General features: G+C 41.5%; 1 protein-coding gene across 4 annotated transcripts in view; it reads left to right on the top strand.

The window, feature by feature from the left end:
- Positions 1-24,841, top strand: part of GHR (growth hormone receptor) — a 127,748-nt gene that overhangs the window by 35,994 nt on the left and 66,913 nt on the right. For 3 of the 4 annotated variants that reach the window (XM_054184638.1, XM_054184640.1, XM_054184639.1), the window contains 2 exons: positions 6,360-6,444; positions 24,465-24,547. In XM_054184638.1, the coding sequence (XP_054040613.1) occupies positions 24,475-24,547 (73 nt within the window). In that variant the 5' untranslated portion in view covers positions 6,360-6,444; positions 24,465-24,474. Of the gene's footprint in view, positions 1-6,359; positions 6,445-6,513; positions 7,015-24,464; positions 24,548-24,841 lie in introns of those variants that run through there. The other variant, XM_054184641.1, reaches the window with a different exon arrangement.

Genomic DNA, 24,841 nt, shown 5'->3' with positions numbered 1-24,841 from the left:
GCTCAAAGATTAGGTAAATTTGCTGCTATCCCCTAAATCTCCCTCCTTTGTCCTTGAGAGCACTGTTCTAAGGTGTAGATTACACCATTTCCAAAAGTGGTGAGGAAATGAGAGCCATGGAGGTTTTAACTTTGCACAGGTTACATACTAAGGCACCAGTTAGCCTAAAATAAAATTTGTATCTCTGAATTTTAAGCTCTGTGCTTTAAATCACTAAACTGTTCACCCACTGTACTGGTTAGTCATGAGCTTTCTTGATCCAGTAAATTTTGTTCGCATGTTTCTGTGTTAACAGTTTGCCAGATCGTCCCATATGTTATGGTTTTTCTTAGACCAGTGATGATTTTGTCAACATGCATTCAATAGGTGATTTTTTTGATACTTTATTATCTCCTTTTGTAAAAATATTTTCTCCTACCTTCTTACAGTCCTAATTCCTTGAACAGCAGTTTTTTTCATTGCAATGGCTTTAGTCTTCAGTTAACAGCTTTGTTTTCCAATATCCTTTTAAGATTTATTTGCATATTTAGAAATGTTTAATCAAAAAGGAATGGGAGATGGTGAGAGGAAAGGGAATCATCTTATTCAAAAGCCAGGCTTTCCACTTTTGCAGGAAATCGTAAGGAGCCAGCTAATCATGAGTCAACAACGCCATCCTCTTACAAAAAGACAGATATAGTAGGATGTATAAAGTTGAAAAAGAACTACCTAAGATAATCCTTTCAGTTTAGCTTTGATAAAGCCTCAGACAGACTGCTATTTCAGACTTAGGCTAACTGGAGAGAGTCCAGAGGAAAGCTATGAGAATGATCAATGATCTAGAAAACTCAGTTTTAAAAATGGTTTTGTATCACCTAGAGAGGAAGGGAAGTATAACAGTCTTCAGGCAGGTAAAAGCCAATGAAAAACAGTCAGCAAAGACTATGAAAAATAGGGAATAACCTATTCTTCATTCTCATGGAGGGGAGGGTGTGTGTGGGGGGGAGCTCAGGAATTTAATTACATCAAGAGAGACTTCATGTACGTGTTAGAATAACCTTCCTAGTGGCAAGAGTAGTCATGCGTTGGGATCGATTGCCTGGGGAGGTTGCAAAATCTTTGCAGGTCTTTGTTGGTCTTTAGAAAAATGCAGTAGGCAGAGATGAGAGTCAAGCAAGAATTAATTGATCTAGCTGTGAAGAATGGGAGTGGCCAGATGATGTCTGACAGTTCTGCCCAGCCATATTTTCTGTAGTTTGGTTGCAAAGGTCACCAGTTACTTCTGCCCAATAACTTGTTTTGCTTGAAAAGCAAGTTGAAGTGATGCAGATTTTTTTTTTTTTTTGATTCAGCCTCTAGTAGATTCTAGTTTTCACTTTATTTCAGCCTTGTAAAAGATTTTTTTTTTTTCCTTATTTCTATTCTTGATTCCTCAGTATCTCTTCTACTTCATTTAAGAGCAACCTAGTGTTTATAGCTTCGTCCACATACAGGTTATTATCAGGTACAACTGAGTAATCCACTACGTATTTTTCTCAAATAAACTGGGGCTATTATCTCAATTATAAAAAGATGCCCCAGACCTCAAATAACATTTTTAGGTCCTTGCTCTTTTGAAGTTTGTTAGTCTCTTAAGTGCGGACATGAGAACTGGCTACCATAATCTAGTAATACATCTTTATTCTCAGCTTACACTTGGTATTTCCCTGTTAATTTATAAAGAACTTTTCCCTTTTAAGTTACTGATATGTCAGCAACAGTTTCAGCTAGTAGAGTTCTGGATTTCCAGCTTCCCAGCTCTCAAAATAATTTACATAAACATTGACTAAACTGTTCTTCATAACATTCCTCCAGCTCAAGCAGATAATTAACTGTAGCTGGGAATATGACATTTTTCAGTCATGGAAGACAGCTTGAATTTCTGGATACCTCAATAGCTATCTTGTATGTCAAGTGAAATTGACACTTTAAAAGTTTGGACTTGTTGTCTGTTTGCATCCTTTACAATGCTCATGCATTCTTTTATAACCCAGAGAGGTTTATTAATTTCTATATTTGGCCTTGTACTGCAGTGCAGACCTCCTGAGCTATCCTGTACACAGATATACTTGTAAGCATACTGCAGGGGAAAACATAAATTCACCTTTCATCCCTACTATGGGTGCCAAAACAAATATCAGTTGTTACTCAGCATAGTGCTGCTAAGAAAATGTTCCGGTTATTGTTATGTCAAAGAGGCAGAGTGCCAAATCTGTAAGAACAGAAATGTGGTTCAGTGAATTATTTAAAACATGAAGGGCTAGATTTATTGTTAGACTCCTAAGGATATGAAGAGATTGAGAGGGGAAAAAAAGGCTCTGAGTGGAAACTGGAATTTGACCCCTTGTCCAGGGTATGCTGGTGAGGCAAGTGGAATAGATAAAGGAGGAAAACAGGTTAAAAGTCGTAGCTATCTGAATAGAGGAAAAAGGGAAAGATGATGGAAGGTTCTGATGAGTTCTGTTAGTGTTTTCTTGAAAGAACTTAAGGAATTCCTGTGCAGAGGAAAAAAGTTGATGAGAGAATTTAAGGAGCGAGTTCACAGTTGCAAAGCTGTATTTCAGCTGAGGATGTGAAACAGTGGAGTTTGAAGGTAAGAAGTTGGAACCTAAGAAGGATGATAGAATCAATAGAATATCTCCAGTTGGAAGGGACCCATCAGGATCATAGAGTCCAACTCCCCACTCCTTGCAGGACCACCTAAAACTGAACGACATCACTGAGAGCATCATGCATATGGTCCTTGAACTCTGACAGGCTTGGGGCTGTGAACACTTCCCTGGGGAGCCTCTTCCAGGGACTGACCACTCTCTCTATGAGGAACATTTTCCTAACGTCTAGCCTGAACTTCCCCTGGCACAACTTCATTCCATTGCTTCGTGTCCTGTCACTGGTCCCCAGAGAGAGGAGGTGCTGACCTCCTGCTCTGCAGCTCCCCATGAAGAAGGTGCAGGCTGCCATGAGGTCAACCCTCGACCTTCTCTTCTCCAAGCTGAACAAGCAAAGTGACCTCAGCTGCTCCCTGTAAGTCTTGCCCTTGAGGCCTTTCACTGTCTTGGTCACCCTCCTCTGGACAAACTCGAATAGTTTGATGTCCTTCTTACATTGAGGCACCCAAAACTGCACACAGAACTCAAGGTGGGGCCGCACTAGTGCAGTGTAGAGTGGGACAATCACCTCCGACTGGCTAGCTGTGCTGTGCTTGATGCACCCCAGGGCATGGTTGGCCCTTTGGGCAGCCAGGGTACACTGTTGACTTGTAGTCAACTTGCCATCAAATGGATGGAACGACTTGATTGAATAAATCTTAAAAATGCATGTGAAGAGCCCATTTTTCTTTCTGTTCAGGACAAATATTTTCACAACTGATTCAGGAGGAGGTTGTTTGGGACTCTCAGCAAATACCACACATCACAATTGATGCAAACTGGAGAGACAAATAAAACACATATCAGATGCAATAAGAATAAAACTCAGGCAAATTATGTTTTGTCTTCCTTTGAGCTTAGCTGTAGAGGAGTTGTTTAACTGGAAATAGAAGTAAAATACAGGAGAAATACAATAAAGAGAAAGTCAGGATTCTTTAGGCCAAATCTTAAAAGCACAAATACTCTAGAAATAGTATATCGCACATGCCAGAGATCCTCTTACACATCTATTGGTAACCCAGCATAATGGAGGGGCAGGACTTCTGAACAATCCGTTAGGACTTGTGAATCCAGGTCATGTGTCTGCTTGGAAATAACCATCCTTCCTCGGTGGCCCATGCAATCACAGCGTGTCGGTAGTTTATCATCTTTCTTCTGAAGCATGTCATTTATATCCTCCTCTTTTTTGTCTGCTGCCAGCAACTTTTCAGTTCTGTATCTAAACATACAGAGTCACGGAATAGGTCATTGGTAGGTTAGCATAGGATGTACTGAGGAGATATAATGGGCGCAGATCCTTACATCACAATCAAGAGACCGAAGATTCTGAGTCTGTTCCTTAGTTCATGAAGCAAGTTAGTCCAGGGTGGGCCCTGTCTCAACTCAGTGCTGCAAGCATTTCGTTTGCCATGTGGGTCGGAATAATCAAAAGCATTTCTGAGAAAATATAAGTCTCTGAAAAAGCTTCACTTGATTCACATGAGTCCGTTTTCCTTTTGCTGAAGTTGCAGTTTTTCCAAGAATCATTGAAAAGGTGGCTGCTTGCCATTTAAACTTTCATCTCGTTACCTTACGTGCAGCACTGCCTCTTTTTCGCACATAATGAAGTGTCAGAGCCAAGTGCAAATACAACTGTCTTCATACTTGTAAGGCTTGTTCTAAACTGCAATATTGCAAATAAACAGTGTCACTGCATGCAGCCTTTGTGCTATCACCACTTGCTACCAAGAGTGAAACAAAATGTTCTGAGTACAATTAGGTAATCAGAAGTTAGGACATTTCCCTTTTGTCACCCATAAAATAGCTAAGAGAGCTTTTCTGCTGTTGAGCAGGATTTCAAAATATTTTGGAAAGACTACTGGAATAATTTCCCCTGTCCTATTGTAGTAGGATTCTGACTTTATCCGATGGAGATCATTTCCACTTGCTAATACACTACCCAGTGTTTTGAAACAGGAATTTGTCAGTAGTCCTTGGTAGTTCGCTTCAGTCTAAGCTGTCCCTTTAATTTTTGGAAGAGAGAGTTGTGGGTCACCGGTCAATTGCTCCCTCTGCAATTAAGAGTTCTTTTGAAAACCAACAATTAAATCAATGTAAGACATTTATATTATATACAAATGGGACACACAATCGGTTAGATTCTCAGCCTGATAAAATGTGAACAGGCTCTTTCTGGACAGTAGGATATTAGAACTTGGCTGTGCATATTACGGGGTGGATGAGGTAAAGACTTACCCTGTAGGGACCTGTCTAGTCCTCTTGTTTCATGATGTGAACCAGGAGAGAACCCTGCTTACAGGTTTTCCTTCAGCTAACCACATATATGATGATTTATTTTAACCTTGATTCCTGTTGCACATTATTCTTGCTTTTGCATGGAAAATGCCTTCTATTATTTTCAAATGTCTGATTAATTTTTTCCTCTCTTCTTGTCAATGATTTTCTCTTTTGGTAGAGGGTGCATGTGTGTTGCTTTTTTTTTTTTTTTAATATAAATGCAGAGGTGACACTTAGCCTTTTATACACCACACTGAAAAGGATTCCTGAGAAATATGATGAAATTTTAACTCACAGTCACATTTTGCCCCTGTTTAGGGCTCTATGCATACATTAAAATGATACCCATAAAAAGAAGAAAATTCTTTGAATACAAATCAAGATTCCTGCTGCTTGTTCTTAAGCCAGTGCTAGTACTCAGTCTAGGAAAACTCTCTTTTAAAATACTACTTTCTCCTTCGTAAGGCTAGGGCAGTGCCGCCCTAGGCATTTGGTCTGAATGTATACAGCATTTCTTCAATTTGTGGGTTATTTGTGGGTTTTTTTCAGACTGCTTTCTCTTCATGGTTATTTAAGAGCCTGATACTGTGATATTGGGTCTTTTTTTCATAGTCCCACCCGCTAGAAACCAAATTGCTATGAATTATGCAATTAATGTGGGCACCAGGGCTGACTTTTTAAAACACTTTAAAAAGCTGACGCGCATCCTTGGGAAGAAGTAACCTTCCATGTTGAATTAATGTTATTTTTGTTTAAATATAGAAGTACTACCAACTCAAAACTGTTTTAGATGCTACTGCTGTGCCAGATATCATGGGAGTGATAATATGCTTAGGAATTCTGAACATAACAAATGACGTACATCTTTTTTTTTAACAGCATGCTATCTTCCTGAGACTTACACACTGTCCTTTTAGAGAAAAAGGAAATATTACTTTCTTAAATTTACTTGTAAAACTTCATAAGTTACTGCACTGGGATTTATTGTCTGAAGCAGTAGTAGTAAGATACTACACATCCACAACTTCTTCTTGGTGATTCAGTTTACTTCCAGTTCAGCTGATTTCCACCATGGATGTACACTGAAAACAAGTTTTGATCAGTCACCCTGGCTTCTCTCTGCCTTTTAAATCTGTGTTCGTGCACTTTAAGGTCAAGGTTAGCGTGGGATCCTGCAGCTTGGCAAGGAAACAAGGGGTTTCAGGCAACACCACTGCTTGAGTGAGAAGCCCAGGTGCTCTGCTCAGGGCTGTTGTGCAGAATGCCTGGCTGGTGGCCTTTCCCGAAGTGCCCTTCCCCGAGGGGCAACAGTGCCAGGACGCCCGTTCGGATTTTGTTATGTTGCCTTTCTGCCACCGATGACCTTTGCTGTTCCAGAACTCATCTCTTGTCTCTATTTCCCCTGATTTTGTGTAGGTGCTGGGATGGCTGGAGAAGGTCGCGATTTGCAGTTGAGCTGAGGGAGGCGTGAAGCTTCATCCATCCCCTGCTGACATTTGAGGTAGTGTGATAACTTTTATCTTACTTGCAAGTGACTTTATTCTGAATGTTGGCTAAGCAGAGCAATCAATAGTATCCTGTAGCGCCCTGCAGATAATCCTCACAGATCCCATGATCCGTTCCCACAGTAGTATCCTACCACAAACTATATATGCAGTATACAGAATTCTGATCGGGATCAAATTGTCATATTTTATTACCCCAAACAATAGAGATATTTGAATTAAGGCTGTCAAATTAAGTCTTACGGCTGTAAATTGGTGGCTTCAAGCCCATTTCTATCAATCTAGTAGCCAGCATTTGAGACGGGGTTTGGTAACTGGTAGAAGTGCTTAAAAGCTATTTTTCCTTGTCAGAGAAAAGTTATTATACTGTATTTTAATGAGCCATTTCTCATTTATCATATTATTTAAAGTATTAATTGCCTGACTTCTTAAATGCACAATATCAAAACAAATGGAGAAGAAAAATCTGTGTTTTTCCAGGGAGAGGGAACATGAAAATGCATATCAGAACGTTGTAGACAACAAATCCTGTTGTAAATGACACTTAAATGACATCTACTTTGAATGTACGTATTGGGTCTAATTCATATCTGGAGTGTTTTTCCAAAAGCTTAACCAAATTAGAGTGGGGTAAATGTGAATCAAACATCACAGAAATACACTGTGGTGTAAGGGATTCGGACCTAGGATTGCCCGTGCCGTGGAACTGGAAAGCTGTTGTCTGGTGTTAGGTGGCTGCATGAGACTTTACAGCTGCTATCTGCGTACTGTAGCAATTTTGTGAGACTTAACTGGCTATTCCTGTTTTAGTGTACACAGATCTAATGTCGCTAAATAGAAGAGAAAATCTAGAGACTTTTTTCTTTGTTTGCAGTAAGAATAGGTGAAGCTTGCCACCCTATGTCCATATTTTAAATGTTTCTGAAACCAGATGGCAGAACTCTAGATGCATTCCTTGCACCATGGATCTGTGCTTGGGAGACTTGTCTAAGGATATACCAGTTCCACTAAGAAAATAAGAAGGTCAGAATAGTGAAAAGATATTTGTAAAAATGCTTTTAAAGTAGGTGTAACTTAGTCATTAGGGACCTCCTCAACCACAGCTGCCTTTGTTGTGGTTACTGTGCCCTCTCATGCAGAGCTAATCACACCTGAAAAACAATTTGTAAATGACTTCGGCTTTTATAGCTGAAGCATGGCAACACAACCATACAGAAGTCTGCTTCTGTGCTCTGTTTCCCTGGCTTTCCATGCCCAGCGAGCCAGTCGATCCCCGGCTAAGCTGCCCATTCCCGATTCCTCTGGGAGCAGCGGTACGTGAATCGTGCCCAGCACCAGGCACCCACAGCTGGGATGTGGGGTCTGGCCTCGCTTCTGGGCTCCACAGCAGGCTTGCTCAGGGCTTCTCACGCCCTCCATAACACCCTCCTTGTTTCAGTTTCCTATTTCTGAATGAAGGCTAATAATTCTTAACTTCCAGAAGGGACTAAAGCATCTCGATCCTTACGAAATGCTATTACTCGTGCAGCGCCTGTCGTATTTGATGTGATACTGACGCTGTGTTTCCAGGGGAGAGTTCAAACCCTTCACGTTTAAGTGTGACCCTGGGCTTGGAAATTGATAGTGGGTCGCCGGGTGGTAAAAATCATTTCTTTGGTGCTTTCTTGCTTGGTATTTTCCACTAACTAGAGACAGAGAACATTTTGGCACGGGGAAGAGCAACTAATTTAATCCAATGACAACGTGATCATAGGGGAGGGGAGAGTATGCTGACCAGATATCTTGAAAATGACATGTCTGTAATTTATTTTACCTATGCCAAGTTAGTTTTAGAATGAGAACTGGAAATGTGATAGCTATCCCCATGTAGATCAAATAATGGCTTAGCCTTCGTGTATTTGCCTTTTAGTACATGTTTGGCAATACCGGCCCCAGACTCAGTCATCTGGAGGCAAGTTTACTGCTGAGCTCTTCTGTGCAATTGAGACGTTAATGCATTATGGACAGTGGGAAACGTTCATCTGCACATTTTCTAGGCTGTGATTAATAAAGTGTTCTACTCTGAATGAGGTTTTTGTTTACCCTAAATGAATGTGTCGCATTCTTTCCTTAAAAATTAAACAGATGCCTTGTTATTTCAAGTCTGGGATACTGAAAGTGACCCATAGATGTGGCGAGAGTAATTTGGGCCTCATTGACATTTACAGTCCCAATGGAAGATAACACATGAGGCACAGCTTTAAATAGATTTTGACAGTGCTGGTAGTTCTGCTGAATATGCTGGAAAAAAAATTAATATCTGGCCAAAGGTAGCAGAGATGTTTGTAAAATAACTGCTGTAAAATATTCCAGTAACTGTAATTTCTTTAGGTATTAACACTTACCCAGCTGCTAGGTCAGCACAGCTCTCTGTCTTTTAAATAAAGTTCTACTAATTGCCTGCTGTGGAATACAACATACGGAGTACGGAAACCTTTTGTGGTGCTGTGAGAGCCTGAGAAAAGAGTATGGAAATAAAAATGATGGTTCCTCCACAGTTTGGAAAAAACTTACAGGAATACAGGGCTTTTCCTTTTGAACAGCCTTTTTAAGTTCAGGGAAGGACTTGCCTACACTGGAAATGTCAGTAATGCAATAAATGTATCTATCAGTTTAATACCAAGATGCTGTAATACTTTTCTCAATCAGGCAACTTGTTCAGTGATGTTAGGCTACCACAAACTAGGTATCCACCATGTGTGGGTTGTATCCACTAGTTTGTGACTGGGATCAGATCCAAATCCTGTGATCAATAGTTATGAATAGATGAGAGACATATGTGCCTAACTAAAAAAAAAAAAAAAAAAAAAACACCAAACCCAAAGCACAGGTTTTTTTTTTCCTTTTTTTTACCTTTATGGCTGTACCTCATACTTTCGCTTTATCAGTTCATCATACAATTTGAAGGGTTTGCTTTTTAGCATTTAATGATAGAGTCATCAGTAGGACAATTTAATTTGCTGTTAAATAAATTGAGTTAAATTCTGCTGCTGTTGCGTCATATATTACTGCAGATTTGAAATCAAAGTTAAGATTCAGTTTGAACAAGTCTGGCAAAGTCAGGTATTATGTCCTGGCAAAGGGCTACCAGCAGTCATATTTTATTAACTACTGTGTATGAACCAGAAAGGAAACTAGGAATGTTAACATTAAAATATAGTGCACAAAGTATTTACTTAATGGTCTTCTTTCTTTTAAAGACGATACTCTGCACTCATTGGTAGCCACTTGTGTTCTGGCTCTCGCTTCTGAGTAAAGTATCTCATAAATATGCTGTTTGAGAATTATTTGTGAGAAATAGATTTTCCTGACTAAATATACTACACTGAACCAGTGGGAAGAATCAGGTTAGATAAATCTGTAGAAACCTATCTTACCACACATGGCTCAGTGTGCTTTAAAAATGTACTCCAGCAAATCAAGTCTCACACACTGTACATAGTACTGTAGGGTTTATTATGTGTGACTAGTAAAAATATGACCATATGGTCCAATCTTTGCGGTAGTTGTGAAAAGTAAATCTGGATTTTGGAAAGATTAAAGCTTAGTATTTGCACTTAGCTGCTGTGGTGCTGGTGTTAGTTCAGCAACATCAGCCTGTCTTACCCCATCCACCCTCGGCACCCTCGGCGCCCTCTCCCAGGGGACGCAGCTCGTCCTTTCCTCCATGCTTTGAAGCAACTCCCCGCTTCCCATCTTTTTCCCTCATGAAGGTCCTCCTACTTCATCGCTAGCAGACATCAAGAAATAGTGTCCTGGTTTGAGGTAAAACAGAACCAATTTTCTTTTCAGTAATTTTAATTTTCAGTTAAGTCTCTTCTAACTGACTGCACTCTCTGAAATTAACAGCATATTTTTCAGACAGTGTCTGCTCCCAGAGCGATAGGGCCTGATGTTTACAGTTGATACCAAGGAATGGTTTGCAGACAGGCTTGTGCTTATACTTACTGCTATAACAACCAAGGTCAGCTAATTTCGTTATTTGCTCTGTTGGAGGGTCAGAAGCAGAATAGTGTAGAGGGGTCCCACCTGCAGGGAGGAGCGGACAGGACAGGTGACCTAAAACTGACCAATGGGATATTCCATCCCATCTGCACCGTGCTCAGTGTAAAAGGTGAGACTTCAAAGGCTCAGCCTCTTTCTTCAACGGCCAGCGTCTGAGGAGGACTTGGTCTGTTCCTCTGCCTTTGATCCCAATCTGTGCATTCCGGAATCCAGGTCTGGAATCCAGTTCCCATCTGTTACTGAGCCCAGTGTGGGACTTTCCCAGTGCCTGCTGGTGACATGATCGTCGTCCTGGGACCTCGATACAATTTTGTATGTGTAGTATGTATGTTTTTTTTTTTTTGTATTACTGTCCTTTCTTTTTATTATTTTATTATTGATATTTCATTTAAGTAGTTGAGTTTCTTTTTCAACCCGTAAGTTCTCTATTTCTCTCATTGTCTCTCCTTTCCTCTGAAGGGAGATGCTCTCCCTTCTCTGAGGGGAGACAGGCTAAAGAGAGCATCTGTCATGTGTTTTGGTGGCCAGCCCAACCCAAACCACAACAAATAGGAAAAAGGAAAGGAGGGGAGCAAGGGGCTGGAAAAGCACAGCTCCCCATATCTCCCTGCGCCGATGGCTGTGGGAACAAGTCCATCTCTCCTTTGGGCTGTGGCTGGCAGAAAAAGCTGTGGGGTTCAGCTTCACAGCTTTAAAAGCCATTTCTCATCTCCTCCAGGCATAAGTGACACAGGCTGGATGGCATCGTTTCATGGGCTAGATCTGTTTAATGGACTACATGCCATAAATAAAAAACTACTTAAAGAATCCAATTTTTGTTAAAGAAATGCTAATCCTCTTTTTCAGGTGTTTCTCTGTAAAGCTATACCACCATCTCTCTTAATTTGTGTGACAGCTTCTAGTGGCAGATGCTTGTTACCATATTAGATGGCTTTTGGCCACATCGGTAAATTAAGCGTACTACTCCCATCAGGACAAATTCTTCTTGAAAAAAATAGCTTTTGGGTCATTTCATATAAGATAGCTGTTTAAAAAAATCACACACCACACAATACAAGCTTCCTGCCATTTCTGTAGTATGATACTTAAACTTCTCAGGCTCAAAACACTTCCGTAGATCCTTTATCAAACATGTATGCAAGTATACCTAGCAGTATCTATAGCAAGATCTAGAAGAAGTATATATATCACAAGAATGCACATATTTCAATTACGACCTAAAATCTTAAAAAAAAACCAACCCTTTCCTCTAATGTGGAACAAAAAGACACAAGGAAATTAAAACACAACTGCAAGCTCTCTATTTTGAGGACTTTCCTACTCCGTAAGGGTACAGCTCTTGGGTCCCTCCCTACCAACTGAGCTATTCAGTAGAAACCTGGCTGACCCACAGTATGTACTTTTTCTGTGAGTTTTATGTCTACCATAGAGCGTGCCTGAGGCTGGAAGAAAGCCTGCTCTCCTAGGGAGATAAAAACTCAATTCCAGGCCAGCCAAAGCCAGACCCTTCTTAGCCAAGAAACTAATTTATAGACCACCGAGTAATCCTGCAATTAATTGTTCTCTGCAGCCCATAGAACAGCTGACATCTGGATTCACTTTCTAAGCTATGAAGGGACTACAGACTTTGAGGGGCTTGAGGGGTTTTTTATTGTATGTGATTAAAGCACCCTGTATCAATTTATATTCAGAGCTAACTGGTTGGTAAGCTGTCAAAAGTCTTTGCAGACTACCACTCTTAAAGTCTCTGAAGGCAGTGACAGAAAAATATCTTCCTTGAATGAACTATACCAGTCATTATTCTTTTTAGTGTGTGGGTCCAGTCACCTGTTATCAAGTCTGATTACTGAAGAAAAGCTTGTATTCAGTAAGTGAACTGAAAATCAGGACTAATTTATGCATCAGGGCAATTCAAAACTCAAAGCTCCTTCTGCTGTAATATTCCACAGTTAGTAATGTTGGGAAAATTATAATCTATGTAGAAGTGATTTATCTAATGCTGCCATACACTCTGTAGTAGAACCCAAGAGAAGTCAGTCTCATCACGCTTATTGTGAACGTTGTTGCTTACACAGGATTCAAGTGTGATTGGTAAGTGTCATACATTATTTAGGAGCAGATGTATCATTGCTAATGACTTCTTAAAAAAAAAAAAAGAGAGAAAAAGATTTTTTTTATATGTTAAGGTTTTTCTGAAAATTGAAGCCTTTTATCTCTCCAAAAAAAAAGTTTCCTGTGATATTAAAGTTACTCAGTGTAAGAACCACAAAAAGGAACAGTTGTACTTTTCCCCTTCTACACCGACAGTTTCCACACCTGGTCATGCGTGTGAGACTAAAAAGACTGCAGTTCAGTTCACAGGGCCCAGTGTTGGATGGGATGATTACTGATAACGCAGATTAAAGGGAGAGAGCCAGTTGCTAAGACTTTTGCTGACCTGCTGGTGCGCAAGCAGCCTTGCTCCCTCTTTCAGTATAAAAATGGGTAAGACTGAGACAAGACTGCTGATCGGGCTTCAGAGGAGTTTGGGTATCATGTTGGACCAGGAGAGCCCCCAGCAGGGTTTTACAAAACTCTGTGGCTGCAACGCAGTGTCCTCCCCTGTAGTCTGCTCAGTTTTATTGTACTGTGTGTCTGAGGTAAGTCCTTAGAATCTAGCTTGGTATGGGATTTGTTTTTGTGAATAGCCCTCACAAAATGGGTTTAAGTCTGAGCAATACTTGTGGTAGTGGTGCGTGAAGGCTCAGGCTCTCAGCCGCTTCTCAGGGCAGATACCTTGTGAATTTTGTCTGTAAACATCTATTTCCTCATAGTCCTGAATAATAAAATAACAATAACAGCAGTGGAGAAATTTGAATGTACTAGTCTGTTTTAATAAAAAACCACTGAATCTGCTCCAAAGTTTCACTTTCTTAGTCAGATGGTTGGTAACATAAGGGAGTTGTAGCATCAGTGGGGGTGGACATGCTCTCCCCCAGCCAGCCATCCTTGCACTGAGCAGCTCTGTTGTTTGTAGCCGTTGCAGAGTATCCCGGTTTGAGTTCATCAGTTCAGAGTTTATGTATTTTATCTGTGATGCCTAAAAGCAAAGGTTGCAATGCAGAACTGTGGTTGTTTTAGTCTCTGACATTCTAGGAGTGGTGAACATGGAGGGAGTTACATCCTGGGGTCACCATAGCTAAAGAGCATGGTTCATTCCTAGTGTTTGTAAAATAGATCTAGGCACTTAGTAAGAAGGTATTGTTATTTGCTTGAGTGTTTCAGACGAGCTGTTCTTTCTCTTAATTGCAGTTCTTTCTCTCTTAATGCAAACTATTAGTTTGCTCTTTTGCGAGTTTTTTCTTTTTTAGTCCACTACAGCTTTATTTTGTGATGCCAAGATGGCTGCCAATAAATCCACAAGACTCTGTAACTCTGTCACGTTCTATGGTAGGCAAGACATTGGAAAGGGGTGCAGCCTGTGCCTTATTGTGCTGCCGGGCTGTAGTGTAAATGCAGACAAGCAGCTCCTCTTCCCAGTGTCTGCATTTGCCCATCTGTAAAATTGATAATGCCACTGACCCCCGCTGCAGACTGCTCCTGGATTTGCTGATGGAAAACATTGTCCGAGAGCATTAAAAGACCTCTTTAGAAATAGATTTGGCAAATTACCTTTAAAATTAACATGGCTGTTTCTATTGCTTGTTTTGCAGGCACTTTTTAATTTCTTCATTGGTAGGGTTTTCTCAGAGGAAGTGTTGGGCATTGGGACTGACTGAGCTGTTTCGGGTTCCAATGTGAATTTCTAATTGCAACCTGGCGTCTCCGTTTACCTTGCCTATTCCAGAGGATAACCTTCCTTGTAGCACTGTGCTTGCTGCAGGTGCCCACTTGGAAGATTAACTGGGCAATTAAAATAATTAAAACTAATAACTGTTCAATAGGTCACTAACTCTAGAGATGACCAGGTATGGCTGTTCAGTTTATTCCCCTTAAAAGTCAGGCGGGTTTGATCACCCACTGTGCAATACACTTGTCTCCACTTCCTTAATAATCACTTTCTCATCTCTAACCCTGGATCCTGTGTCACATATCCTCTGACCTCTTCAGTGGGGAAAAAAGGCTATCCTCAAGGCTTCCCTATGAGATTCCACCTGGAGTACTGTGTCCAGCTCTGGAGCCCTTAGCACAAGAAGGACATGGGCCTGTTGGAGCAGGTTCAGAAGAGGGCCACGAAGATGATCAGAGGGCTGGAACACCTCTCCTATAAAAACAGGCTGAGAGAGTTGGGGTTGTTCAGCCTGGAGAAGAGAAGGCTCCGGGGAGACCTTACAGCAGCCTTCCAGTACCTGAAGGGTGCCTACAAGAAAGCTGGGGAGGGGCTGTTTGCAAGGGCATGTAGTGATAGGACGAGGGGCAATGGCTTTAAACTAGAGCAGGGCAGGTTTAGATTAGACACTAGGATGAAGTTCTTTACAATGAGGGTGGTGAGACACTGGAACAGGTTGCCCAGAGAGGTGGTGGAGGCCCCATCCCTGGAGACATTCAAGGCCAGGCTGGATGAGGCTCTGAGCAACCTGATCTAGTTGAAGATGTCCCTGCTTACTGCAGGGGGGTTGGACTAGATGACCTTTAAAGGTCTCTTCCAACCCAACACATTCTATGATTCTGTTCCTGGGATGCTGCTTTATCGTCAGATCCTTTGTCTTCTACCCTGCGCTCACCCTCCTTGTGCAGTGGAACAAATGGGGATACAAATAATCAGCTGAATACCAGTAAAGTTGCACCTTCACTTTTCAGCAAAACGCCAATATGTGTGTGTGCATATGTGCATGTGCAGTGCGTGCAAGTGCATGTGCACAAACCAAACCCCACTTCTGTTCCTTGCTTGTGAAGAATTGTTCCAGGACCTGTGGTAATTGAAATGGCTAAAATAATGGCTAAAATAATGCCATGATATGATTCAAAATGTGATCTGGAAGAAAAGGTGCTCGAAGACCTTAAAAAATAAAGCCTAAAAAAAAATAAAGTACACTACATTGACTTTGAATAAATTCAGTTTGTGAAATGAGCTGATATGTCTCCGTGTGTTTGGAAATACTGGACTCGCTAATGTTGGAAAAATCTCCAATTAAAAAAATAACAGCATTTGTCCTATGGCTCTTAGCTCAAAAGTTGTCATCGGCAGCTGTATCATAAAAATGTGTATTAGAAGTGATTGGTTCAGTATAAAAGTTCCAGAGATCTGTCAGATGGCATATAAAAATGCTAATGTGTTTTTAAGCCACTTTGGCAAGTGTGGTCATTGTCTATTTTGGTATGTGAGATGCTTCACCAAAACTTACTTTAAACTTAAAAACTGAGTATTTTAATTTCCAGATCTTACCAATGCCAGCAGCGGGAGAGGTTAACTGACTTTTTAAGATTTTATGAAAGGTTTGAACAGAGATGAGCTTTTCTTCACAAGTTATTACTTACCTCATAAAAACCTGCTTTGGCAATGCAGCATTTAAAAATACTGAATAAACTTCTCCCATTGCTGGTCTCATTTAGTATCTTCTTCAACTTTGTGCTGGTTTACACAATTAAGCATCTGGTTTATGCAGTTGTTGAATGCTGTACTACCAAACTGCTTTTTGGTAGGTGCACACAGTTTATATGTTCAGATTTGCAGTTTGGATTTAAAGCACCAAATCTGCAGAGAATACGGCCAGGGAACAATGCTGGTATGATCTTACAGCGGACACAAGGAAAGCAGTTGCAATCATAATGTTTCTCATTAGTGGAGAATTTTACTTGCAATGATAGTGATAGTAAATATGTGAATACTTGGAGTCATGAGTGGCCATCCAGAAATGCTGCGCAAGTCCTTTGTTTGTCATTTACCAGCTTTCATTTAATCCGTTATTTAAGTTAATGACTTCCTAAATGCCATTCAGGCTTTGTTATGTCATCTTTAATCTGATTAGGAGCACATGAATAATTTAGCATGTGATTAAACCATGTAATTAATTTGTCCCATGGTAATGGACTGTTAAGTAGTTCCTTTAGTCTAGGATAAATACCAGGGTCTCAAACTTAAATTTTACAGCTTCTTGAAGATGTTCTTCTTGGAATAAATGTTTTTTATATATAAATACTACTTAAAATGAAAACCCTTCTCCCCCTGATTTCCTGAAATTGCTCTTTGACGTCTGAAAGGCATGTTTGAGTTGAAGTGACAAGAAGAAATTGAGGATGCTTTGTTCAAAGATTCTCATCTCTAATGAAACCCTGTTTCACCTGAGGTCATCAGGAGCTTCACCATTTTGAAACAGGGTTTGGTTTTAGCCGAGCATTTTTGAACAAAGCATCCTCAGTTTCTTCTAATCACCAAACCTGCCTTTCAGACCTCCAAGAGGAATTTCAGGAAATCAGAGGGAGGAAAGCTCCAAGAGATCAGATGAAGATTTATTTGTAATGTGTGCTGAAACCTGACTGACTGTATTTGCCCAGGTACTACATACTATGCTTTTTCATTCGAGTGATGCACAGATACTAGCACAGAGGAGAAGGCTTGCAAAGAAAATGCCAACTCTGACTCGGAACTGGCCTTGCTGTGCAGTGGCAATCCAGCGGCACATATAAGAAGGTTATTTAACATTAAGCTTGTGAATAATCCTGTTTGTTTTCCCTCATGTTCCAGCCTGAACTCCCAGTAATGTCACATAGGCTGCTTTCCACCATGATTCCTGTGCTTCATCGTCTCTTCATAATTTTTGCGAGGTGCTAAGCACTCTGACTCTGCTAGGGGAATTACTTAGCCATGTTCTCATGTTAAATATATAACCGTGCCTGCTTAAAATCAGATGTCTTTGACTTCTTTGCTGGATTGGGGCCACATTGCTGAGTCCTGACGGAATTTAAACTTTAACGCTAGCAAGACGCTGAAGAGTTTTGTTGGGTTTTTAAACTGCCACAGAAATGTTTTACAGCACTGGAATTATCATTTAATCTCTTTATGTAAAGTGTGAATAATTATCTCAGTGAAATGTTTTTCTTTAAGTAAAACCACATTTTTTAAAGCAGATTACTAGGGGGTTGGTTCTAGATACAGACACAGACATTTCTTTTTAATTTCTTGTTATGATATTTGACATTGAATTGATGCCTTATACTTCTTCAAACCATTTGGAATATAATTTTTGCTTTTGTAGGGAAATTCTCTCCTTTTTCTTTGCAATTGTTTGTACAAATAACAAAGCAAAGAGCTTTTGTCTTCTGGATGACTGTTATCTAAGTATTAATAATAATTTAAAAAAAAAAAAAAGAAGAAAAAGCCTCAGCAAAATTACCACCGTAGTTGAGAAAAATGTTTATAGCCTGAAAAAATTACTACTCTCATAAACAGGCCTGGATCCTCTTCCTTAGTGATACAAGTACGTGTAAAGCTGAGTATCAGCTCAGCAATTCATATCTGCATGATAGCAGGTAAATGTTGCAGTTTCTTTCAACTGAGATGCATCTACTTTGCTGCTTTGATGTGTTTTGGGGGCTGAAAGTCAAACAAAGCAATTAAGTCTTTTCCAAGTTAGAAGTTTTCTATCTGTGCAGTAGACAGAAAGTTAAGACCGTCACTTCAATTCTCTATTAGCAAGTCTCTTCTGACGGAGATGATCTACTAGTCTTATAGGTAAGATCCTCCCTCTTTGTACCTATTCCATTAGGTTACTGCTGTCTAAGCATAACAGATTTTATTGTAAGTAAAGAATTGATACGCCATATGCCATAGCCATCCTTTTACTTCGTAGCCTAGTTCTTGGAGTATGACTTTATAGCTGGATTCACCTACAACAGCTTTCATGACAAACCTAGAGCAATGTCCAAACTCTGGATTCACTGAAGGGCTCCTTAACCACATCCAAGAACTGATAACCATTTGGCATGTTACCAGTTTAAATGCAGTTTAAATCAGAATAATTAGCTGGCACTTCCATCCATGGGAAAAAGAAATCGCCTCTGGTAAAATTGTTGAAGGTGTCTATTACGATGGAGAGACAAATAAATTTGGTGTTAAAATGAAGCTTTCATATAGTCTCTTTTCCAAAATTAAAAGTTTCTTTATGAAAAAAAAAAAAATTTCTAAATCCAAAGTGAGCAATTATTTTAATACATTCCATTTTTAATTTTAATACTTAAAACTATTATAAATTATTTAGCCTACATAGAGCTCTAATTAATAATATGGAATTGCCTCTGTTCCAATAGTTATAGTTTCTCATAATGGTGTACCTTTTAATAATCCTCAAATTTGCATCAAACCATGCATAATAAATGCAGCTTTATGCCAGAGTCCCTCATTCTTTTCCAGTGGTGCTGCCTTTTGTTGTTAGGGTTTTTGTGTTTTGGTTTTTTTTTTTCTGAAACTTGCCCTTTATGAGATTTTTTCCTTTTTTTTAATTTGCAGTACACAATTTCTGCTTCTACAGTATTATTCCTTGTTCTTTTCGTATCCCAGATAACCACATACAGGAGGTGGATGGTGTGTTATTCATATCAACTGTGACAATTTGTTATTTCTGTTTCTTAACAGGGCTGAGTATATAGCCCTGACAAGGGTTCTATAAAAGCAGGCATTCATCCAAGTGCTGCTGATGACTCAATCAAGCTGTAATATCAGCAAGCAGGGGAAGAAGTCTTCGGTCCCTGTCAGTTTTAGATTGTGTTGATTGGAAGGGCTGTAACTCATTTCATCTGCAGGACGATGCTGTCCTGTTGGCATTCAGGGGAATGAGGGTGCGCTGGCAAAGTGATTTCAGCTATGCATGATCAGCCAAACCCATGTGAATGTTTTTACACAAGCGCAGAAAGATTTCCTCTAGGTGCCACTAATCTTGCCGTGGGGTAGCTTGGAAGGAGTAGCTGTGCTGTGAAAAATAAAGGTCTTTCACCCAGAAAAGTTCTGCAAGCCTCTACTGGGGAGTTGCGTGCACAAGGTTCAGTTCAGATGTGGAGAGTCTGGAGTTACATTCCCTTCTCAGTACTTGGTTCTTACTTGGTGTTGGATGTATGTGGTGTGTGTTCATCTGCATTGCACGCTCTTGTGTGTTCTTGGCTGGGAGCTAATGGGATGTTGAAATGTAGCAATGTACAGAAAAGCTCCTCAGATTAATCCTTTACTCAGTGGTTTTGTGGTTCATTTTGCAGCAGAGAGGCCACCTTTGGTTCTGGACTAGCTGCACGTGTGCTGCTTTGGCAAGCAGTGCTAAACTGGAGGAGGTTACAGAGGAAAAAACTCTCTCATATTTGGAGTACAGGGAGTTAACGGAGATGGCAAAAGCAGAAGTCCCTTCATAGGCCCAGTTTAATGAAGTGTAATGTCCTTCTTCCTTCGAGTCCTTCCAGCTATCTAAACGTAAAGATCTCACTTCAAACAGCAGTTTTGTTTATAAGCAAAACTCTTTATGGTTTACTCGTAGTGTTAACATTGCTACCTGACCAGGGTAGATGCAAACCACTCAGTACGCTGTGACTAAGCTATTTATTTTCCCAGGGATTTTCTTAGCCCACTTCTGCCTGTTTATGCTGACTATGTTCGCATCCCACTGGAGAGATGTCGTGTTTAAATTAACTTGTGATTGACCTTACTCCAACATTGCTGTAGAAAAGGGCCAAGAATTTTTTTCATCCTTTTTATAACTCCTGGCTCCCTTTCTGTCCTGAAGCAATTAGCCTGACCTGACCTCTAGCCAAATGTTCCTGTGGTCAAGTTTCAGCTGGCTTGAGGACAGTCAGCTGCTGTAATTTTTTTTTCTGGTTTTAGCTCTGTTCATTCTTACAAACTGCTGGAGTTGGGTAAGATATAGACTATTATTCCTTAGGATAGTGTATATTACCGACACTGAAATTTATTTTCTGATAAATAGCAGTGACTTTATTAGTGGCATTTGTCTTTCATACACATACAGAGGTAGGTGTTGGGAGATAGATATTGCTAGATTGTTAAAGGTCAGTTTTGTGCTCAAGCTGACAGAGAAGCTGTCTCTAGCTAGGTTAATGCTGCAGCCTCTGAACAGCAGTGTTCTTGTTGGCGGCGAGAGTGTCTTAGAGGAACAGCAGTGGGCAGTTATAATACAGATCTGTGAGAACTTTCTGCAAGGCAGCAGCTGTCTGATGATGGGGCAGGTGGCACTTCAGAGGACTCTTCTCTCAGAAATGTTATTCTGTACCACCAAAAGCAGTGTCATGATGGGGCAGCTCCTGCTTTTCTCCAGATCGACTCCCACGAGACCGGAGCTGTGGTGGTGTAGCTCTGCCGTGGCCTCCAATACCTCTAAAAGTGGTAGTGGTACCCACAGCTCAGCAGAGCTTTTGGTATATGTGCTGGATGCAGAGGAGTCACGTAAGCCCTGGTGCTTCACAACCTTTGCAGAGCTCATTTTACCTGGGACGGACCTTGAGTATGAGCCCTGCCCCAAGGGCTCTGGGTTTGAGCTCCAAGGTGGCCAGCATAACTTGCCCTTTCCCAGAGGCTTTGTACAAAGGATGGAGCATGACCCATCCATATTTTCAAATGAGAGGAGTTACTGTTTAGAGCTCACTCCTGTCCGTACTGGGCATGTTCAGAGTACACCAGTTGGATTTTTCTCAGTGGAGGATTCCATGTGGATTTAGGCAGAGCAGAGAAACGATTGCTTTGCCTTGCTAATACAGTGGCGTTTGTGAGAATCCACAGAAGCAGCATCATTTTGGCAAATGGCAAAGGATTAAGCAGCAATTTTATCACCTTTGAGGTTTAGGAATGCAAATTAATTAATCCTGTAGCCTGTTTTAGAGAGCTAGATGTTTTAGTTAAGGTCTGTGGCTCAGTTGTGACTTCCCAATAATTACAGAATTGCTCTTAAAGAAGTAGTAGGTGCTGCTGGAGGGGCGGTTGTGTCCTCCGTTCCACCCTGGCTGCTCACTCCCATGCCTGTGCTGCCCCTGCTCTGCTCCTGGGCTGAATGTGTGTGGAGTCCTGATAAATCCAGTTAGCAAACAGATTTGTTACAATTAATGTTTATGGATTAATTTTAACTGGAACAATTTCCTAATGGAGTTCACTGCATGCAGGTATATAAACAAGTCTGCCAGCGCAAGAAGACCACCAGTACTGGAATGGATTGTTTTCATCTGCAGCAACGTGGTTGTTGACCTCTGGGATGTATTTCCAGGCTCCTGGGTTGGTGCTCCGGCTGTCAAACTGCTCTTGCTGGGAGGAAGCTGAGATGGCTGCCAGTCACAGCGCAGGGGTGGAGGGTATAGCTGTGCTATGATGGTTGCATGTGGAGGCTGATCCTGGTCCCACCACAGACTTGTTTCGTGGGGTTATGAAAAATGAAATGGTGTTCACAGATGTGCTCTGAATGACAGACTCATTTGACCACATTTGTTCTCACAGGAGGACTCCTGTGAGGGTTTGGGCTGTTGTCAGGCAGGAAGAAGTAGGAAAGCTTGGAGAAGAGTGGTAGGAAGATCAGCAGAGGCTGGTGGACACTGGAGAACGGGCAAGTGTTGAATACGGGGGCAGCACAGGATGCCTGGGTTTTGCACCAGGGAAGAGAGCAGAAGGGTTGTAAATAAAGTGACGTTGTGCTCAGGCCTGTGAAAGGGAAAACAAAACTTTAGGGAGAAAGGGGAAGGACAGAAGGGAAGGAGGGGCTGTTCAACAGGGTAGAAATCGTGTAAGAAGAGAGGAATTGACAGATACAGAGAAGCATTTCTGTAGAACATTTATTAATAAGAGACAATCAGAATCCTTTAAACAAGAGCACGGATGGAACAGGGGAACAACTGAGCTAGCTGAAAACATAGCTGATCTCGGATGAACCTCGTGCTGTGCCAGTGTAGCTCCTTTCCGAGAGTAGGAGCATTGCTGGCCTGTGATTTGCTTTACGAACTTTTTCCCAGGCCTGTGCACTCCGGCTGTTGCAGCCTTCACTGCTCCCCAGGGTGCCCCAAATCCTCACCAACACACGCCAACCTCAGCCCACCCCTTCCTTCCTCCCTTCCCACCGGGATAAGTCCCCTTTGGAGGTCACCCAGTGCCAGGCAGGTCCCCAGAGCTCCCCCAGCTCTTCTCTTGGTGTGGCTGCCCCATGCCCACTCCGACTGGCCGCAGGGTGCCCGGGTGGTGCATCTGGGCATCCCTGCCGTGGTGTGGCTGTGGTGGGGGGAGCATCTCCTGGCTTGCCTTTGCAGGTCTGGGTTAGACTCCGCCAGCCTAGAGAGGTTGGAATAAATGCCTCCCATACTGAGCCTGAAACTCAAGAGTTATTGAGCAGTTGTGTTAATGAGGGTGTGAGAAATACCTTCTGATTTTCAAGTTTTGTACTAAACAGCATGAATGAGAAATCTGGAATTGGTAGTAGCTTTGGGTTTTTTTCTGTAGTGTGATTCAATCTGATCTCTTGGGGTAAGAAAATTAAGGAGGGAATTATCTTTTGTTACCATAGTTTCATGTACTTGGCGTGCTCGTATTTTATAGTTTCTGACTAAATTCAAACTTTGCTAACTCTGCTAGGAGACTGACTAGTTTTTGATACCCAGATTTAACAGCATCAGTTGTTAATCGGTAACACCCACGTACAGGTTGTTACTCATCAGTAGGCTTGGTTGTTTGGACACTTGTGATTTAGTCTCCTGTTAGATGAAGAAAGGAAATGTCTAATTGAAAACACTGCAGTGTACAATCGAGGTTTGTCATACTGATTTGCGGTCAAATGTAAAAGTGGAGCTATTTCTCTCTCTCTCTCCACTGCCTTACTGAGCTGGGCTGTCAGTGTATCTTGGCAGTTTTGTGCCACAGAACAAGAAACTGGTGCCTGACTGTTGCTTCAGCATTTGTGTTCATTTTGATGTTGCACCTTTGGTTTTGAAGGCCTCCAGTAGCCTCTGTGCTCCACTGGTGTGGCTGTAAATGGTCAGGTCCTACTCAATGGTATGCATGTTCCCCTACTACATACAGAGACCTCAGGGTCTCCGTATGACATTTCGGGGGCATGGTACAATTTTGTGCAGAAGGCTGTGGTGCCCACAAGTCCAGCCTATTCCAGCTTCTGCCCTTCCATGTTATTATCAGATCCTGGTGATAATGGCAGGGGCAAAGTCGTGTCCCTCAGACAGGATCGTGTGATGGGGTTGTGGGCTATGGATGTGGGAGGAGGAGTGGTGTGCTTTTGCGGGAGGTTGCAGAGGCTTGTTGGGTTACGCTTGGGCTGTAAAGGTTTGTATGCTTGGAGGTTGTGAAGGGTTGTGTGGATGGGCTTGGCTCCGTCGGAAGGTGCCTTCTCAGAAATTACATGGGCAGAAGTTTCCAGCATGAGACAGCGTGGGTGGCAGCCCTCGTAGAGCAGCGCGGCAGAGCAGGGGCACCACAGACGGTGCTCAGGGTTTCGCAGGTGCTGGCAGGGAACAGAACAGAACAGAAGAGAGAATTAGCCCAGGTTACTCTCATTCTTGCAGCCCCACTGCTAGTGCCACCCTCTCCTCTTCTCCTGGCCTGCTGCCTGCCATGGGCAGTGGCCGTAGGTACTAAGCTGGTGTTTCTCTGCCAACCCAGGAAGGGTTATACATGGCATGCGAAGATGAACGTGGCTTAGAGGGGCATGAGCTAGAACGGGGATCATCGTGTCTTTGGGATACATCCCCCAAAGGCTGCTGGGGCTGGGGGTTGTAAGGGTGCTCCTCCCTGGAAGCAGGCTGGAGATTGACAATGCTTGATTTCTTCCCCCTCTATATTAAATGAACTAGAAACCCGTAAGCTAGTTTTCTTGTAAAAATAGTATTTACTTGCTGTCCCCGACTGCAAGATGATGTATGACCTTATGAGGCAATAAACTGTAAACTAAATAGACTTCTGGTTTAAATCCAATCAGAAATTCAATAAAACTAGATAATAGTTTAAATGTCATGTCATATTAGGTAGTAATATTAGTTTATAAAGAAACTCTTTTATTGTCTTTTGTTATTACAGAATTAGAGGTATGGATCTTCGGCATCTGCTGTTTACTTTGGCAGTGGTCTGCTGTGCAAATGACTCACTTTCTGCAAGTGATGGTAAGTTTTATGATACCTATCTGTGCCTTTGTTTGTGTGCATATATATATATCTTTATATAAAGAGTATTTTTATATGTCAGGACTATGCAAGTTCCTTGATTGCAGTAACCTAGGTACATAATGTGAAATGTGAAAAATACATCAGTTAATCTTGTAAAGATAGTGGATGAGACTGAGATGTGTTGCAGAATGAAGGTGAATTTCGTAGACAGCGTTAGATGCGTGATGTGTAAATAGGCTGGATCAATGTTGGTGTTAGGTATCTGGATTTTCTTTGCTCAGGTGCTGAAGT

The sequence above is a fragment of the Rissa tridactyla genome, chromosome Z (assembly GCF_028500815.1).
Source record: "Rissa tridactyla isolate bRisTri1 chromosome Z, bRisTri1.patW.cur.20221130, whole genome shotgun sequence".
Taxonomy (NCBI): Eukaryota; Metazoa; Chordata; class Aves; order Charadriiformes; family Laridae; genus Rissa; species Rissa tridactyla.
This window is presented reverse-complemented; position numbering and strand designations above follow the sequence as displayed.